The sequence below is a fragment of the Babylonia areolata genome, chromosome 10 (genome assembly GCF_041734735.1).
Source record: "Babylonia areolata isolate BAREFJ2019XMU chromosome 10, ASM4173473v1, whole genome shotgun sequence".
Classification (NCBI taxonomy): Eukaryota; Metazoa; Mollusca; class Gastropoda; order Neogastropoda; family Buccinidae; genus Babylonia; species Babylonia areolata.
This window is the reverse complement of record NC_134885.1, coordinates 14222320-14242924: the sequence shown is the minus strand read 5'-3', so window position 1 is coordinate 14242924 and position 20605 is coordinate 14222320. Positions and strand designations below refer to the sequence as shown.

General features: G+C 38.1%; 1 protein-coding gene across 1 annotated transcript in view; it reads left to right on the top strand.

Annotated features, from left to right (window-relative positions):
• LOC143286809 (eukaryotic translation initiation factor 3 subunit M-like) overlaps positions 1-16483 on the top strand; it is a 17225-nt gene extending 742 nt beyond the window's left edge. The window contains exons 2-9 of the mRNA XM_076594607.1: positions 1557-1695; positions 2156-2297; positions 4795-4918; positions 6767-6861; positions 9110-9293; positions 10127-10208; positions 10936-11079; positions 16208-16483. Of these exons, the coding sequence (XP_076450722.1) occupies positions 1557-1695; positions 2156-2297; positions 4795-4918; positions 6767-6861; positions 9110-9293; positions 10127-10208; positions 10936-11079; positions 16208-16425 (1128 nt within the window). The 3' untranslated portion in view covers positions 16426-16483. The remainder of the gene's footprint in view (positions 1-1556; positions 1696-2155; positions 2298-4794; positions 4919-6766; positions 6862-9109; positions 9294-10126; positions 10209-10935; positions 11080-16207) is intronic.
• The last annotated feature ends 4122 nt before the right edge of the window (positions 16484-20605 follow it).

Sequence of the window (20605 nt, the reverse complement as noted above, 5' to 3'; positions counted from 1 at the left end):
AATGATGATCATTGTCATGGTTAGTGCTTGTTGTATATTTTTTATTTATATATATATATATATATATATATATATATATATATATATATATGACCACTTATTAAAATACATTTTCTTCTTAAACCCAGCAAATCCTTGAAAGTAATTTCCATTTTGTTCTCACCTTACTGTGTATGTGTTAATTTCTATAATAATGGTGTATATATACGAGGGTCATTCAATAAATAAGGTGAATTTTTCGGTATAAGGACTTCTAATACAGATAGAAGCTTACTTCTTCTTTTTTTTTCAACGTAGTCTCCCAGCACTGTCACACACTTTTCCCATCTGTGCACAAGCTTCCGTATTCCCTCAGCGTAAAAATCTTTGGACTGATGTCTCAGCCAGTCGCTCACAACACTTTTGACTTCATCGTCACTTTCAGACTTCGTGCCTCTCATGAACGCTTTCAAGGGACCAAACAGGTGAAAGTCTGAAGGGGCAGGGTCTGGGCTGTAAGGGGGATGAGGGAGCAGTTCCCAGCCCAGCTCGTTGATGGTCTGCACCGTTCGGGCTGCTGTGTGAGGCCTTGCGTTGTCATGATGCAAGATGACTCCTTCTGACTGATGACCCCTGCGTTTGTTCTTTATGTCTTTCTTGACCTGCCTCAGCAGTTCACAGTAGTTGGCACTGTTCACAGTGCTTCCTTTCTCAAGGAATGAAATGGTGATTGGGCCTTGCATATCCCAAAAAACGGTGAGCATCACCTTCCTCATGGACCGCTGGGACTTGAACTTCTTCTTCACTGGAGAGCCTATGTGCTTCCACTCCATGGACTGCCGTTTGGACTCAGGCTCATAGTGCCAAACCCATGTCTCGTCACATGTGACCACCTTCTTCAGAAACTCATCACCATCCTTCTCATAGCGGCAGAGACACTGCTGGGACAACTCGACCCTCCTCTGTTTGTGCTCTGGAGTAAGCATCTTTGGCACCCACCGGCAGCTGACCTTCGAGTAGCCAAGGTCATCATGGACAATTTTGTGTCCTGTCCCAATAGATAAGCTCAAAGTCCTTGCAATGTCATCCACTGTCACCCTTCTGTCAGACTGAATGAGGTCATTGACTGATTCGATCACCTCAGGAGACCTCACTTCTGTAGGCCTTCCAGGCCTGTCTTCATCCTCAACACTGCTCCGTCCTTCTTTAAACAATTTAGCCCACTTGTAGACATTTTTTCGGCTGAAACATGTGGCACCATACACAGTTGACATTCTCCTATGAATTTCAACTGGTTTGCACCCTTCAGCAACCAAAAACTTGATAACTGACCGCTGTTCAATCCTGGAGCATGCTTCTTGGTCAGCCATCTTTGTTAATCGCCAAAACTCTCAAAGTTTTTTTTTAATCTGCAAAACAAATTAAATCCATGTGAAAAAGAAGTAAAACAAACAAACAAAAAAACTAAAAATATATATATATTGTGTGTGTGTGTGTGTGTGAAATTTACATTTTGACAAAAGTTTGATATTAGTTTATGAAATATACATGATAATCTAACTGACATGTTTTTACAGACTCTGGAACTCCGTGGATACCTGAAGTCATTGGGAGCTGAAATTTCTGAGGAGAATGCTGATTCTGGAATCCTGACTGATCTGAAAAACATCATAGAAGCCAGCAGTATATGTTGGAAAGAACTGAGCAGTGACAGTGGTACATGATTAACTTTGCTGCTGTTTATTTGCTTTTAATAGTACAGTTCAGTAATTACAATTAATACAAACCATAAAAATTAGCCTTTCTTTGTCGTCTGGGATATTAAATTGCTGAGAAAAAATGAAAATTGATTTTGAATCTTTTGAATTTGAGGGAGAACATGGGAGGTTGTGGTGGTACTTATTAGACTAGAGCATGTTACATTGTTAGTTGTTACGTGTGAGGGCATTGATTTAATTTGACTTGTTTTGTCTTTTGATAAAGTACTTGCTGTTTTGGATATGAAATATAAAATTATATATGTAGTGATAATTATAATCACATGCTTAATGTTTTTTTTCTTTTTTCTTTTTTTTTAAAGTTAATAATGCCAGTGAAAGTTGCACATATTTAAAGACAATTTTTGCTGTGGTTTGTTTGTATGTTCTTGCAGCATGTTGATTTTGTCTGTGTGCAGATGTGGAGATGGTATTTAATGGGATCATCACTCTCATTCTGGTGGTTCCGGAGACAGATGCTGAAAGCGTTGTCACTCTCTTCTGTGAGAAGGTGGGGAAAGCACCACCTGGAGACAAACGCGGGGTCAGCCGCTTGAGAATGTAAGCTGCTGGTTGTTGTTTTTCTTGTCCAAGCCCATTTTTATGTTCCACTGACTGGCTGGTAGCAGGGTCAGTTGTGGACATACCTGGACTTGGCAACAGCGTGAAGCTGCTGATTGTGGTTGTATCAGAGCTAAACAAGTTGTATCAGAGCTAAACAACAGTAGAAAGTTTGAAGATGATAATGGAGACTGGTTTGATTTCTAGCTCTTTACAATATGGTGAAAAACAATTGAAAAGTGAAAAATTCTGCATTAATTTATTCTGAGAAATACCAGTGCAGAAATCTGTCTGGATCAACATTCCATTGCAGCATGTCACATGAAGCACAATGATGGCACAACATTGTTGGCATGATAGGCGTTTTATTGGTCATCATGGGTCATGATCTACCATATCGTATGTCAAAAGCTCTTTTTGTTACAGTTCCTGATGTGTGTGTGTGTGTGTTTAAATAGGGGAAATGTCTCCAGGAAATACATGGGAAATGACTCCCAAGAAAAATTAATTTTACCTGGTATTGATGACTGTTGCATATTTTTCAGTGATGCCTATGTTGGTTATTGTTGAGCAACACCAGCGTTTGCATACTGCATTAAACCAAAACTCTGTATCCATTATTACTTTTCCTTCTCAGAAACCAAATATATAAAACCGGAAACAAGAGATTGCATAGCAAAACGTAATTGATAATGATAACAGTAATGCACACTGAAATTCACATAACAAAAACAAGTCTTTTGTCTTGGTCCACTAACATGAAGATTTTATTAGATTTTTTATGTTTTGTTTTTTTGTTTTTTTATAGAAATTAGAATGTCATAGAAATATGATTACTTTTAAATGAAGAAATTAACAGTTTTCAAATAAAATTAAAAACAACAGCAAACTTACATTTTAAAGCCTGCATCATGAAAATCTCTCATCAAGGCCTCTCGCCTGATGTGGGAAATCACTGATGCTACACAAACATCTGGAAAAAGAGAATCTGCTCCCATCTCTTTTTGCCAAGATTCTTGATCTGGCAGATAACAATATTGATGCTGTTAGATGAAACTTATTGAAAGGCCTTTGTGGTTAACTTGAGTTCAGCACACCAAGTTTACTGTTCACATTGACTATAACTGTTCTGTAAATTGAAGGTTTGTTAGGAAGCTATTGTTGACAACCAAGAAATATTGGGGTATTAAAAAAAAAGGTGATCAAGCTAGATTGTTTGCAGATAGTGTGACTGAATTCATAAATAGAAAATAATGGGTTACATGGTCATTTCAACATGGTATTGATGACCATTGCATAGTTTTCAGTGATGCCCACGTTGGATATTGTTGAGCAATACCAGTGTTTTGTTATTTTTGTAATAACCTCTTTGCACACTGCATTAAACATAAACTCTGTATTCTTTACTATTTTTCCTTCTCAGGAACCAAATGTATAAAACAGGCAACAGAAAAGATTAAGCAAAATGCAATTGAGAATAATAACAGTAAAACATACTGAAATTCACATGAAAACAAAAACAACAGTCTTTCTTCTTGGTCCACTAATGTGAAAATTCTGTTTAATTTTTTATGATTTTTGAAAGAATGTCATAGAAATATGATTACTTTTTTAGTTATTAAAGAAGAAATTAACAGTTTTCAAACAAAATTGAGAAATAGCAACAAACTTCAATTTGAAAGTCTGCATCACGAAAATCTCTCATCAAGGCCTCTAGCCTGATGTGGGAAATCACTGATGCTACACAAACACCTGGAAAAAGAGAATCTGGCCCCATCTCTTTTTGCCAAGATTCTTGATCTGGCAGGTAACAATATTGATAATGCTTTTGGATTAAACTCATGAAAGGCCTTTGTGATTAACTTGTGTTAAGCACACCAAATTTACTGTTCACATTGAGTAAAACTGCTCTGAAAGCTTTATATTGAAGGTTTGTTAGGAAACTATTATTGACTACCAAGAAATGTTGGGGTGAAAAAAAGGTGATAGAACCAGATTGTTTACAGATAGAAAAAAAAAATAATGGGTTGCTTGCTCATTTCAACCCAGAGGTTTTAGAAGGTGAAAAATAAAAGCAATTATTATATATGTTTGAATTTTATTAAAATAGCTTGTTAGCAGGTGATGTGATGAAGTTTGTTTATGGAAGATACCTATTAAATTTGTGAAGTTTAACGTGTTGGGCATTGAAGTAACTTAGTTACATTTGGGTTCAACATACTCCAAGGAAAATAACAATCCCAGAACCGTTGGAAGAGGTGGCCTATCTAACATACTCTTTCACCACCAGAAAAATGCTCTTTTTTTTCAATATTGGTTGTCTTATGATTGGACATAAAAATTGGCATAATCACTGTCCTGTCTTTATTAACATGTTATTAACATTATAAACATCCTCTGACACATTGAAACTTAAACTATTATATGGTGTTGTCATTCAGGTGTTGTGGTGTCAGTGTGGTGTTAGATAGGTAAGACAAGGTCTGTTGTGCTGCAGGCTGAACAACCTGTTCAACAACCTGGATGATGGGTCACGGAACAGAGCAGTGGTGCTGACCAGCATGGTGAGACTAGCTGGGCAGACCGACCTGCTGAACATGGTGCCCACAGACGTGGACAAGGTCAGTCACATAGCACAGCCTTTATCTGGATCGTTGATTTTGTTTGTTGTGTTTTTTGGTTTTAACTGTATGGTAATTTTTCCTGTCTTGATGCCTTTAGTTGTTGGGGTTTTTTGGTGTGTTTTTTTCAAGTGTTATCACACAGACAGACAGAGGTATGTTCTACTGTTGCAAATAATAACGAGAAAAGAATGGACTAGACTTGCCCATATGTAGTCACTCACATAGATGAAGAAATATGAAAGAAACTCTGGCTTACACACATACATCCACACACATGCATATATGCACATGCATGTACACACACACACATGGGCACACGCTCACTTTTGAGCAATAATTATGCATGTACTCACTTCACACGGTGGTTGATGGGAAGTCCTTGCATTTCCTGAACTCTCCTGCCCTCCTGATTTCTTATGTATTTCTGTGCTTGTTGATGGTGATGAAGTGATCTTTGTAAAAAAAAAATTTAATGTTTCTCTCTCTTAAGCATGTGCGAATATTTGCAAGACTGATACCCAGTCTTGTTGTTGTTCAACATCATGCAATATGAAATATGTGGATACCAAGGTGAACAGCATCTCATTGCTGTACCACTATTTCACCCCACTGACATAATTCTGTGACGTTGCCTCCAAGGTTATCATATTATGGGTCCAGTCTAACATCTCAACAACTATGGACATGGCAAGCATAAGCAATTTTTGCAGCACAAATCTTGCTTTGCATTAAGAATTTTCCTGCTCCTAATGCTTAGCAATCTTAGCACTGCTAAGATCACTTGAACAATCCAGCCTAGGTCATTAGCCCCTCAAGTACAGTATGTATCTCAAGTACAGTATGAATAAAGTAATAAAGTATGTGCAAGTGAATATGCTCATAGATATGTCTATGTTCTTTGTTCTTTTTTATGTGCTACTTCATCAAATATTCCTTTCACTGCACATTCCTTTTGACCCTTGTAGTCTTGGGTAATAAACTAATAATGTTCTGTTCTGTCAAATCATCTGATTGCTTGTATATTTCTCTGTCTGTTGATCTTGTGTAGAAAAAACACCATTTCGTTTTTGTCGCATTTGTGAGTATTGGCTAGACTGATGCAAAGACTGGTCAATATATCACACATGCAATATGAAATAAAGTGGATACCAAGGTGGACAGCATCTTATTGCTGAATCACTATTTCACCCCACTAACACCATTCTGTGACATTATCTCTTTTTGTTTGTGTCTCCAGTAGCAAGTTGTCAGCTGATATATCGGAAACAAAAGTCAATTTTGTCTTTGGGGAAAATTCAAGTTTTTTGTTGCATTTTTGACATCAAATGTTTGGTATTGTTAGTAGAGAAATAACACATACATTCTTATTTCAGAGTTTATTTTGTGTTCTTGAAATCTAAGGTTTAGTTTTTAATTAAACAGACTGATGATGATAGAAGAAGCCATGGACTGTTAAGATGTAAAGGCAAGCTTCAAAAGCTAAAGGATATATATGTTAGCTGTAAGAGGACAAAATTATTACATGTGTACAAACACAAAGGACTGCATATTGCCCCTGTCTTTAGTGCATACTGTTTCATTGCCAGTTGATAATGATTATTCAAAAGAAAACGAGAAAAAAAGAACAGAGATATGAATTACAAACTGGGCAGTGCTGTAGCTGTTCCAGCATTGTACTACCAAAACAAGAACTATACACCAAGCTTTGTTAAGGCAAACAAGTTCCTGAGTATGAACATTTGGATTATTTCCTGGAAAACTCATGTAATTTTTTCTCAGCAGCAATCTTGAGATCAGACTGGAGGAAGATTGTGGAACTGAAAGTGGTAAATTCGTCTTTTCCAGATTCGCACATGGACAGCAAAGTGGGAACTGAGCACAGCCAAGCTTCAAAATTTGTACAGAACCTTGTATGATGCTCTGGTAGAGTGCAAAGCAAGGTAAGCCTGACATCAGTGTGGATTTGCTGTGGGGGTTTTTTGTGGTGAGTTCCTTTGGAGATCTGAATAATGATGGATTTCCAGCAGCTCTGAGCTGGATTCTTTTAAATGATTTTATTTGTTGTCAGTCATGATGGATATCATCATGTTTCGACCATTTTAAAAGATACTGACCTATATTTAGTTGTTATGATGTAAAATAAGCTGCGGTGTGTCTCAGACATAATACTTCTTCATGCTGATGATTCCTATCTTCACAACACAATGGTCCACCACATTGCATCATGAAAATCTCTCATCATGGCCATCAGCCAGGTGTGGGAAATCACTGGTGCTACAGCAATGCCCGTGACAGTGTCTGTGTCCTCCTCTCACTGTGGATGGACTGACATTTGAGAGGCAACAGACTTACGCAGGTGTACACGTTTCATCCTCAGAGGAATTTTTATGCTTGCCAGACTTGCGGGGTGGCATAGTGTGTGCCTGCTTGCCCTGATACTTTTGTTCATTGGAGAAGATGTATTTTTGTTGCTCTTGACTACCAGATTACCAAGATATGGTATATGATACAAAAGACTGCCATGGATTTGTCTGGCAACTTACTCTCAAATAGTCAAGGAGAGAAGAAAAGAATTGGTTGCAGAAAATAAAGAGACTACAGGGATTGAAAGTAATAGGACAGTAGAGAACGGACAGTGAGAAATAAAAGCAACTCAAAACACTGGAAATGTGTGAAAAAGACTGATGACACGGCAGAGCAAAAACCTGTGTGCCTGTGACCCTTCACTGTTTGTCATTGATATATCCGAGATAAAACATTTGGTTGTGCTGATGATTCCTATCTTCACAACATAATGGTCCACCACATTGCATCATGAAAATCTCTCATCATGGCCGTCAGCCAGGTGTGGGAAATCACTGGTGCTACAGCAATGCCCGTGACAGTGTCTGTGTCCCCAATGTCTGTGGGTGGACTGACATTTCAGGGGCAACAAATGTGTGCAAATCTACATGTTTGATTCACTGAGGAATGATATGTCTGTCTTGTAGAATGTATGTGTGCAAATCTGTATGTTTCATTCACTGAGGAATAATATGTCTGACTTGTAGAATGTAGCATTCTAGCAGTTGTGGATAGTATAGCTTTGTGCATTACCCTCAGTTATGTTCCTTATGGAGGAAAAGCAACCACAAAGCAAGAAGTTGTAGCATGAGGGTATGTATACATGCACAAATTTGACTCACACTACACACGAAAAAAGGTTTTGTGTACTAATTGTAGTTCTGTGAAGTGTTGGAACAGAGTTTAGACCCCCACATCAGGAAACAAAAAGTTTTGTGGTACAGCCTTGACTATGCAGAGTTTATCATTGCCTTTTCCTTGATTGGGGGATGGAGGAGGGGGGGATCAATAGTGGTCTTTGAGGTCAATACTGGTCATTCAGATGGAATAAACTGAGGTTATCTGTCTTCCACTTTCAGCGCATATTGAAGTACCCAGCAATAATGATGTGATAAATGCAAAACAGAAAGGTGTGCCCAGAGCAGGGGATAGGGAGCTTTTTTGTTGCACCATGGTTCAGTGGAGTAGACGGAAAAAAATAGTTCCAGTAGTGTAGAGAGCTGTTGATAAGGAAGTGACAGTGCATGTGACTGAGTGTGTGTGTGACTGTAAGTGAAGTACAATTTAACCCAGTACAGCACAGTACATTTTAGATACAATACTCATCACTGACATCTTTCACAATCCAGGAGTGCACACCTGATGGCATCAGGAAAATATCTCACCATGGTGATCTGCCTGATGTGGGAAATCACAGCAGTGCTGACCACTGTGTGTGTATGTGTGTGCATTGTTCTTCCCTTTACCTAGGGTGGGATGACATCTTAATGACAACAATTTTCGTAATTTATAGTATTTTGTAACATGTCACTTGACAATACTTTTGATTGTCAAGGTCATGCATGTGTGTACACACTCATACAGACACACACACACACACACACACACACACACACACACACACACACACACACACACCGCACACACACCATACAGACACACACACCACACAACACAGAGAAGGTATTTGTCATGGGGTAAAGATGTTCTTGACTTTTGTGTGTGTGTTTGTCCACTTGAATGATTTTTTGTTGTTTTTTTCACCAAATGGAATTTACACAGGATTTGTTAACCCATTCGCCAAGTGCAGACATTGTGACCTAGTCATTGTTTTGGCGATGTCAGTGAGCAGGCAACAAAGGTAATGATCGAGCTGCTGGGCACCTACACAGAAGACAACGCCTCCCAGGCCCGTGACGATGCTCACAAGTGTATCGTGACATGCCTGGCCGACCCCAACACCTTCCTCATGGATCACCTCTTGACCCTCAAACCTGTCAAGTTTCTGGAGGGGGAACTCATCCATGATGTGAGTGCTGTGTGGCTTTTCTGATTAGTCTTTTTCAATGCAGCATCAGCCGATCAGCTGTTCTCTGATATTTGAAAACAATATCTGGACTCCCTCAGGTTTTGAGATTTTCACCCAGCAGTCTGTTCCCATACCTGTCAGTATGGCTGTGTGTCGCCAAGATCTTGTATGTTTTTCGTGTATGAGGTGATGTCTTCAAGCTATGCATACAGATATTTTTTGTCAAGGAAATGAGATTTGTGTCGTTTTTTTTCCCTTGTATTTTGTTGGATCATGATAATATTTTAACAGATATGCATCTTAGATGCTCCTGGTCTAAAAGTATTGTATGGCTGGCTGCTCACACACACATACATACATGCATACATTCATTTACATGATTTGACCAGGAAACGGCTTTAAATCATGGTGTATTTTTCTCTTATGGGTTTTAAAAGTTGAGTAATCAAGCGACCTGTCATTAATATATTAACAATTGTTTGGCAGATGGAAGAAAACTTGAATCCATTTCAGAAATTAACATAGATTGTGTCAGCAAATTGAGCTGTCTAATGTTCCAGAAGAAAAAGTGTTTGACCAAAAAGAATGAAGGGAAGATGAATAGAGCACACTGACAGGGCTACAGGTTTTGAGCAGTCACTACTTTGTGGATATCATGAACAGCATACTGAGCCAAAGAAATTGTGTTCTCAGTTGGAGAAGAATGACAGGTGTATTGTGTAATATTTGCTTGTTTCTTTGTCCATGCTGTTACTCCACAGAAATGTTTGTTTTTGTATTTTGGAAAGTTTATAACTGATCACGTTTTCCTTTGTTTTGTTTTGTGTTTTCAGCTCCTGTCTATTTTCGTGTCAGGAAAACTATCACAGTACCAGCTGTTCTACAAAAATAACACAGATTTTGTGCAGTCACTAGGTAAGACAGTGCTGACTTCATTGGTGAAACATTCATCTCGGTGTTACTGTACTAGTGATTTGAGTTTGAGAAAGAGTGAGTCTGTAAAAAAAGATTTTGTCTCTCAGTTGTTGTTTTGAAGAAAAAATGGCTGTTCCTATATAGACATGAGCACAAATTAAACCATAGGCATGCTGAAGTTCATTTGGCAAGGAAATCAAGAAGTAAAACCTCTATAACTGTTAGAATAGTAAGTACTTGTGGAGGATACACACACACATTGGAACTTTATTTCATCATTTTTCCTTTAGACTTAAGATGCTTGGGGTTTGTTTTTTTGTTGTTGTTTTTTTCTCTTTTTTTCACACGTGTATGCAAAGTGACTTGTGTCAGTTTGTGTTAACAGTGTTTAATATTGGTATTTTGCTCAGCAACTGCAACCACTACCAAAACCAAATTTTAATAAAAAGAATGAACTTGGCGTATTGTTATGGATTTAATGAATGGGATGGGGGGTAGGGTAAGTCAAAACAGCAGCACTTTACACATTATGCCCATGAGGTTCTTGTTTGGTATGTACGGAGATTTCTTTGAGATTTTGTTGTGTTCTTTTTTTTCTTTTTTTAACTACTATTGACACATTTTGGAGGCAAGAAAACTTTCTTTGTATTTTTTATACAAGTACAGCTGAGACGTATTGTAGTATTTGAGAAGCTGAGCTGTTGAACTAAAGGGTGCAGGATGACAGGTCTGAACCACGAGCACAACATGCGCAAGATGCGGCTGCTGACCTTCATGCAGATGGCGGAGACCAAGAAGGAGATGGACTTTGCCCTCATCCAGGATGAGCTGGTGCTGGGGCCTCAGGCCGTGGAGGAGTTTGTTATTGATGGTGTGTACTTTGTTTTGTGATGTGTGTCATTGATGGTGTGTACCTTGTTTTGTAATGTGTGTCATTGATGGTGTGTACCTTGTTTTGTAATATGTGTCATTGATGGTGTGTACCTTGTTTTGTAATGTGTATCATTGGTGGTGTGTACCTTGTTTCTTAATGTGTGTCATTGATGGTGTGTAACTTGTTTTGTAATGTGTGTCATTGATGGTGTGTACCTTGTTTTGTGATGTGTGATATTGATGGTGTGCACCTTGTTTTGTAATGTGTGTCATTGATGGTGTGTACCTTGTTTTGTAATGTGTGTCATTGATGGTGTGTACCTTGTTTTGTAATATGTATCATTGGTGGTGTGTACCTTGTTTTTTAATGTGTGTCATTGATGGTGTGTAACTTGTTTTGTAATGTGTGTCATTGATGGTGTGTACCTTGTTTTGTAATGTGTGTAATTGATGGTGTGTACCTAGTTTTGTAATAGGTACCGACAGTCATTTTTAAAATTGAAAAAGATTTGTGATACATTTGATAAAAAAAACTACTTTAAAAAATAGACAAAACACAAAAAGAATGAAGTCTCTACATTTTTTTTTCTTCTTAGTTTTTGAGATATGGCCGTTTTAAGATGACATGTCATGACGAACTTAGTAAATTTAGATTTTCTTCAAGTTCAGTGATACCTGAACAGCATAATCATTACCACAGCAGCCCCATCTTATTACTTTTCAAGAGTGCATATAAAACAAATAAAAAGAAAAAACAAATCCATTACACAGAAAGTTTCTATTTTACAGGGCCTCAAATTTGACAAAAATGCCAGTTTCATATGTCCAAAATACCCTGATAAGGCATTTTTGGACAACAGCCACACAACTGTACATTGGAAACAGCTGAAATCTATGATTTGGACCCCATACAACATAGTTATTTTGCTTATTTTTTTCTGTACAGTTAACTTGATTTACAAATGAATAATTGGCCTTTAAAAATGGGTTTTCCTTCATTTGTGCGATGGAAAAAGTGATGTCACAAGCTGTCGAACTTAAAACAGCTCTAACTCAAAAACTATTTGATGGATTTGCTTCAAATTTTGCATGAGTGTTAAGAATGTTACAAGAAACAATTCTATTCAAAACAGTAATATACAAACATCAAACTGGCAATGTTGGTTTATCCATATGATGAAAATGATTATGTCTTGAGGTACAAAAAATCTTAAATCAGTGAATTAAAAAAGAAAAAAAAGTCTAACATATTTCTTTTAATCTTAACAGCTTGTCAATACATGTTCTACTTTATGTTTGTAAACTGTTTCCATAACATGAAAAAGTGACACAAAAGAAAAAAAAAGGGAGGTTTGGTGGTGTGAGGGAGGTTGGTGGCATTGTCACTGGCTGTCAACAAGATTTATGCATATCTCTGTACAAGTATGTCTTCCTTAGTTTGTCATGTTCAGGAACAGACCACACTCTGCCATTCTGCATTGTAACTTCAAAACCAGAAGAAAACACAAACATTACAGAAATACTCCCATCTTCTGGCATATGTGGCCACACATATGTGTTGTTGGCAACTGTACATTTGTGTGGAAAGTTCACCTTAGCCTGGTCTGATCTAAAAATTTCAGACACTTCCGACACGAAAATCATTCTCATTGAAGACAGCTATATTTTCTCCAATCCTGGTGAAAACAAAATCCTTAAAAGTATTTTCCTCTTCAGTTGTGTCGCTGGGTTCTGAAGACAGGTCATGGTCTGTATCAACATCCATTGGCTCTGAAAAAAAAAAAAGATCTGATACAGATGATTTACAAGTTCACAAAACACAATGCAGGCTAAATCACTAAATGTTAAATATTGGTTTATGATATGATGTACCTGAAGATGGTTCAGTGTGTGCTGCCCTGAATGCGTGCATGTATACATATACTGAATGCATCTGCAAGTGCATCAATTCATTGATTCATGCTCTGTGTGTGTGTGTGCGCGCGCGTGCGTGTGTATGCATAATTATAAGCTATACATTGTTTGTACTTTTTGTTTGTTTTTTCTCATGTAGCTTTGGTATTTGCATATAAGAACAGGTTTATATAATATTGCTGCAGACCATATAAGAAAAAAAGAGGAGTAAAACCTGTCAAGGCTCTTCTCTATGGACAATTACATGAATATTTGCAATTGTCACTAAAACTGGGATTTTTTCCCCTATTAATGAAAGTTAGTTTCTATTACTTACTTATTTCTTATGTAACATATGTTACATGCGTTAATGTTTGTTATCAAAAGGTATTGTATTAAATCAGTTATGGTGTGAAACCTGCATATACAGCAAAGACACTCGGTATGAAATGCTTTGCACAATATTCATCATTCTGTCCCTCAGTGTTAGCACAAAAGCACACACACACACACACACACACAGCGGATGTGTTGCTGCAAGAGTGCCCTAAAAACTACGTGGATCAATTAAACATGAATTGATTTATAAAATTTGTAATACTTACCTAGGTGATTTTTTTATCAGGATGACGAAAACGCTTGAAATGTTAGCGTCATCGCTTGTCGATTTCATAGGAGGTGCTGCCGCCGAGTCGAGTCAGTGTGTGAATGTGTGTCACGGTTGCAAGCGTGCTTTTCATTGGCTGCACTATATTTGAGTGCGTATGAATACCTTGACCTTTGGATCAGCGAAAAATAAGCTTTCTATCACTATGATGTACCAATGGTTTTTATAGCTTTACATCGCGAAAAAATCATTCAGATGTGCCCTTTTTAACTGGATCTGTGTGCTGGCTCTTTATTATGAGGTAAATTAATAAGATAACTGATGGTGGAACTTGTTTAGGCTTTGACCTTGCGGTTTGACCTTATTTGAATATTGGCAATGGAAAATTCCACAACCTATAAACAAATCAAAACAACCGACCCTCGGACAACGCGAATGTCCACCATGGTGGAAGCACGACACAGGATCAGTTTTGCTGATTACAGTAGGCAGTTCTCGGAACGAATACACACTCGCACTCACACACAAGTAAATAAACAAACAATGGATTGAAAGATTAATGGCTTGTCTTTATTTCCATTATGTTTTAAACAAGATTTATACACAATTTCACACAAAAATCATCAAGTGAAAAGTGACAAATTTCGGCCTGCTGCCAGCTTTCCCGCAGCCTTTGTTAGCGGGTGCCGGTACCTATTTGTAATATGTTAATAATAATTTAATAATGGACATTTGTTGAGCATTTTCCTCCCTTAAAGAGAACTCAAAGCGCTTTACAATAAACATTAAATATACACACACACGCACGCGCAATAACTCGCAAAAGATACAAGAAGAAAAATTTCCTATTTAGCGCACAATAATATAAAACAGATTCAGATTCAATGTGTCATTGATGGTGTGTACCTTGCATTTGTTATTGGTGGTGTGTGTGTGTGTGTCATTGGTGTGTACCTTGTATTTATAATGTGTCATTGATGGTGTATACCTTGTGTTAGTAATGTGTGTCATTGATGGTGTGTACCTTGTGTTTGTAATGTGTGTTATTGATGGTGTGTACCTTATGTTTGTTATTGATGGTGTGTACTGTGTGTGTATGTTGTTGATGGTGTGTACTTTGTGTTAAAGTTTGTCACTGATGGTGTGTGCCATGTGTTTGTCTTAGACAGTTTGTGATTGATGGTATGTTTGCCTTGTGTTTGTTGTTGATGGTGTGTACTGTGTGTTTGTCACAGACAGTGACTGATGGTGTGTATGCCTTTTGTTTATCATTGATGGTGTGAACCATGTTTGTCACAGACAGTGACTGATGGTGTGTATGCCTTGTGTTTATCATTGATGGTGTGAACCATGTTTGTCACAGACAGTGACTGATGGTGTGTATGCCTTGTGTTTATCATTGATGGTGTGAACCATGTTTGTCACAGACAGTGACTGATGGTGTGTATGCCTTGTGTTTGTTGTTGATGGTGTGAACCATATTTGTCACAGACAGTGACTGATGGTGTGTATGCCTTGTGTTTATCATTGATGGTGTGAACCATGTTTGTCACAGACAGTGACTGATGGTGTGTATGCCTTGTGTTTATCATTGATGGTGTGAACCATGTTTGTCACAGTGACTGATGGTGTGTATGCCTTGTGTTTGTTGTTGATGGTGTGAACCATATTTGTCACAGACAGTGACTGATGGTGTGTATGCCTTGTGTTTATCATTGATGGTGTGAACCATGTTTGTCACAGACAGTGACTGATGGTGTGTATGCCTTGTGTTTATCATTGATGGTGTGAACCATGTTTGTCACAGTGACTGATGGTGTGTATGCCTTGTGTTTGTTGTTGATGGTGTGAACCATGTTTGTCACAGACAGTGACTGATGGTGTGTATGCCTTGTGTTTATCATTGATGGTGTGAACCATGTTTGTCACAGACAGTGACTGATGGTTTGTATGCCTTGTGTTTATCATTGATGGTGTGAACCATGTTTGTCACAGACAGTGACTGATGGTGTGTATGCTTTGTGTTTATCATTGATGGTGTGAACCATGTTTGTCTTAGACAGTGACTGATGGTTTGTATGCCTTATGTTTATTATTGATGGTGTGTACCATGTACATTGTCATTCATGGAGCATATCTTGTTTGTCATTGATGCGTGTCCCTTGTTTGTTATTGATAATGATGGTTCATATTCCTTGTCATTGATTGTGCATAGTCATGTCTTATTGGTGTTTCATAATCCTTTATTGTCAGTGTCCCTCCTTTGACATTGATGATGCATTTTTTATACATCATTGATGGTTCAAGCCCTTTGTGTGGGGATATAAATCCATTGCTTCAGGTTTGTGTGTATCTGTGTGGACGCCAATTGAATTAAAGATTTTAAGTAAAAAGAACAGTGGTGATCACTTTCTTTTATGATGATTTTTGCTGTAAGTTTTCATTATAGTTCAATTTCTTCTGTCATAAGACTTGCTTGTATTGGTATGTGTAATATCAAGTGTTTCTTTCTCTTGCATCTAATTATTGATGCCTTACAGAACACTTGTCAGTATATGTAATTTAACAGTTTCATCTCTCAGAACCATGCCACTGCTAACCAGTTGTCCCACCTTTTGCTGTGCAGTGCTGAAGACAAAGGGCGTGAACGCCAAGATCGATCACATGCAGAAGAAGGTGATGGTGCTGCGCACCACCCACCGGACGTTCGGCAAGCACCACTGGCAGCAGATTCGGCAGCGGCTGGTGGAGTGCGACAGCAACCTGAGTGCAGTGGAGGGCCAGCTGGCCACCCTGGCCAACATCAAGCTCCAGACCCAACAGATGCTGTCCCAGCAGTCTTAACTCATGGACGCTTTGTGGTTAGACACTTTGGGAGAGAATAAAAGGCATAAAAAAATGAGGTTTTGGTAGAGGTGATATGTATCTGCCTCATACATGCGTGCGTGTGTGTGTTTGTTTTCTTTTTATGTGGAAGTGAGGAGGATTGGTGGGCGAATGAAGACATAGCATGGGGGAAGTGGATGTATTTGTTGTAATGTATAACAGTGTCATTGATCTTGTTAAATTGGTTGTTTTGGAAAATTTAATCTATAGCTTTTACTATTTCTCTTTTCTCTGCCTATTCCCAACTCCCCATACAAGTGTTAATGTGTCTCTGTGAGAGAGAGACAGAGAGAGAATGAAACATAGGCCTATGATACAAGAAGACATATACTGACAGTGTTCAGTGCAGAAATAAACAGGTCTGTAGACTTCATTTGAGGAAAGATAAAGAGAAGAAAGAGTATGCACCAACCAAGACTTCAGAACAAGTTTCCTCCCTTTCTGCCAAGACCTGCACCAAAGAACACCACCACAGACTGCATAGCAAAAGGACTGGACCAAGCAAAAGCTCATATGTCGCTAAACTCAACTATGATTTTGTGCACAGTGGAAGAGTTGTTGCTGTTGGCAAATTCTCTGATAAGAAAATAGCATTAATTGTTGAAGATATTTTCAGTATATAAAAGATTATACTAAGACAGTGTGACATCAGTTTTGAAAAGGCATGTCCCTTTTTTAGCCCCAGCTCTTTTGTATCTGTTTTCTGCTGGAATAATTTGGTTTCTGTATGCATGATTAAAATCCATGAAAATTATGTCTATTTTTCTTTCATTTTTCTTTTCTTAAATTGTTTTTTATTTTATACTATCTTGTGTTATACTCTTGTGTCTGTTTCTTTCCATGATACATAAACACACCTGAATAATTTTAAGACAAATTAAGACAGTTTTCTAATTATCTTTCATTGTGTTGTGCCCTTCAGTGTCTTCAACTGCTTTTTTTTTTTTAATCTCTCTCCCATTTTCATCATCTTCTTTTTTTCAAATTTCTCTATACATGTATAATGTTTTCTTCCCAGGGAGAGCAGTCCACATTTCATGCTGCTAACTCAGATAACTCGGTTTTTCTTGTAATGTAAATTCAGCACAGTACCATTGATTACATATCCCTGGCTTCTCTTTAATTTCCAATACCCACCTCCGCATCTGCATATCCTCTAACAGAAACAACTTGCTTTTTATTTTCTACAAATTACATCTGTCTTTTTGTTGGTCTTTAGACAAACCAAATGAGATATTTCCTGTTTCATGTTACGTGTATATTCTGTCCCAATAACATTGTCTTCATGCAAAACTACATGCAAACATTGAGAGATATTACCATTAACCCTCCATCCAAACATTTCTGATCAGGAATGTTTCTTTTACATCAGTTTTATGCAACTGTGCTGGATCTAGAACTGGAGCTATAGAAGTCATTGAAAATAGCATTATTGACTTCCAAGAGGAACCAATCAAATCTGCTCTTTTTTTTTTAGTCGTCGTCATTGTTTTTTGCTGTGTGAGTGAATGACAAGCCTATTATTGGCCCATTCACCTGCATTTTATTACGTCATCCTGTTTTTCTGCTTAGCAATTGCAAAGAGTTGGGTTGTAGTGTTGTTGTTTTTATTAGTATCAACAAATGCAGTATTTCAAACAAAATTTGAAGACTTTGTTACCTAACTTGGGATAATTTTTTTCATTCTTTTTGTTCTGTCCCTGAAAATTAGGCCATCTGATGAAACTTAGGGGAGAAAATTAGCACTTGTTATGTATGAATTAGCTTTTCTTCATAACAGGAACAACAACCTCATCTTTGGTGTTGCGGTTAGATGCACATTGTTGTGCATCTGTGTAGCATCAGAGGATAAGAATTGATTTACTTCCACTTCCACCACCCAACAGTTCTTCCTGTCTGTTTCCCACTTGTCCACATATGTGCTTGTGTGTTGTTTGTTCCCTTCGTTCTTCATGTTATTTTCCCTTTATTTCTTCACTTTTGTCTTATATTAAGTGAAGTCTTTTGCTTTCTGTGGAGAGGCAACAGTTGTCACTGCATTTCACCCAAGAAAGATAGGAAAGTTTATATGGTAGTAGACAGCTGGAACAGCATAAAATGGCAAAATATTTGAGCAACAGTTGTAGTGAAAGGTTCTTAGTAATTGCAACATCAGATATCTCATATCGGTCAGCTTCAACACTTCCAGCTACCTGTAAATTTGATCACCTTTTTATGTTTTTTTATGATGCCTTATCATCTGCACCGTTTCAGTGGCATTACACCCATTCTACTTATCCAGTCCCCCCATAAACACACCCAGGTTTGTCTGCTGCAGTCTCTGTGGCAGCGGTCCACAAGGAATACATTCGGTCATCAGGCGCCACACACGAGGAGAATCTTCACTGCTGCCGAGTCACTTTACTGATGGTCAGAGGTGCCTTTGATTCAACCTTGGCAGGCCACCACCTTCAAAGCCCACCCCCTCCCTACTCCCAAATGGCAATACATTATTAATTGGTCAGCTGTGGAGCCACACTGAATAAGCATCCCTCCAACAACCCAATGTCAAATTCAATCTGTTGACATTGCATACATGAAATTGCCTCTGGTTATTATGAGTGTAGGGCATGAAAAGCCACATTGCTTTCATCCCATGAAGGATGTGGAGGATTGGTCACTATAATTAACAGTTACAACAATATGCTAAACAATCAAAACTGCAGTACATATTTTGAAAATCAACACAATATTCTGAACTTTATGGGTTTTGCTTTAAGATTACTCCAGCATTATTTCCAGCTTGCAAAACAACATGAATATAACAATTCTAAATGTTGAAAGCTGAAGATTATTTGCAGTACGGATTTTGACTTGTTCCTGACATGTTTCTGAGCTTCAGCAAATCAAGGTGGAGAATGGCATGCACAAGCAATGGCTTCATTTTGACATTTTATACTAGCTCGTTATTATTTCTGAAAATTTTACTGAAAAAATCCTGCAAGACAAATACTTTTTTTTTGCAAGACAAATACTTGAAGATGAAGCAAATAAGGGGGTTCTTTTTGTTTTTCAGCAAAAATTCATTACTTTAAACGATTGATATTTCATGTTTGCTTAGTTTGTTTCTGAACTGTGTAGTTTGAAAAAGGAAGTTGCTAATTTTATTTTAAAACTAAGAACAGCTATGTGTAACATTTTTCAGTCAAACAAAAACCACTCAGAGAATGTCTTTCTAAATTTCATTTCTTAATGCAACCATGATATCTTCGCTGAAATGCTTAGTATATTATGCCATGGTCAACATGATAACTGCATTTATTTGCATGGGGTTCTGACCAAAAATAAGATTTCACTTTACAGTGAAGCAAGAAAGATGTGGACCGTTTTGCATCTGGAGACAAAGACACACACACATTCTATCAGAATTCATCATTGACATACAAACACATGCACGCACGGTATTGGAAGTTCTTTGCTGCCAAAAGCATAGACTTTTATCGAAGGGAAGTAAGCCTGTCTCGACTCATGATTCTGAAATATTTTCATTTGTTATCCACCTTCACTGCCCTGTCAGTCACATTCGGGTGAGCATCGACAAAATGAAATATTGTGTATTACCAACCATCCCAGTAGAGTGGAAGCTTGGGAGGTGATGGTATGGATATGAATTAAATGTTCAGGGTCATAGGACTTGCCATTACGAAATTCCATATACATAAACGACAAAGTTATTGTTCAAAAAAAAAAAAAAAGGTTCAAGGTCCTGTGGCCTTTTACAGCCATCGGTACAACGATTTCATACTGTCCACTCTGTCTATGGCTCAGCATCGGAAGACGGGGACGGGCTACTACCAACTTGTAGTGGGGCGAGCATTCCCAACCCGATGGGTCTCCAGGTGGCGGCTATGGGGACGGCCTCGGATATGAGAGCTACATTATTCGCAGACCCAGACCAATGGACAACTGATGATGTTTCTTTCAGGACGGGGCAAGGATGCTGCTGGCACTGTTGCACTCACTGAAATACCCCATATCTCCTCTCTGCTCTGCGATCAAGAGGCGCGCTTTAACCTCTAGTGTCGGGATGGGATCCTCAGAGAAACACCACCCGTGCTCACAGGGCAGCCAGGTCTTTGGGCCGTGAGCTAAGGGCGAG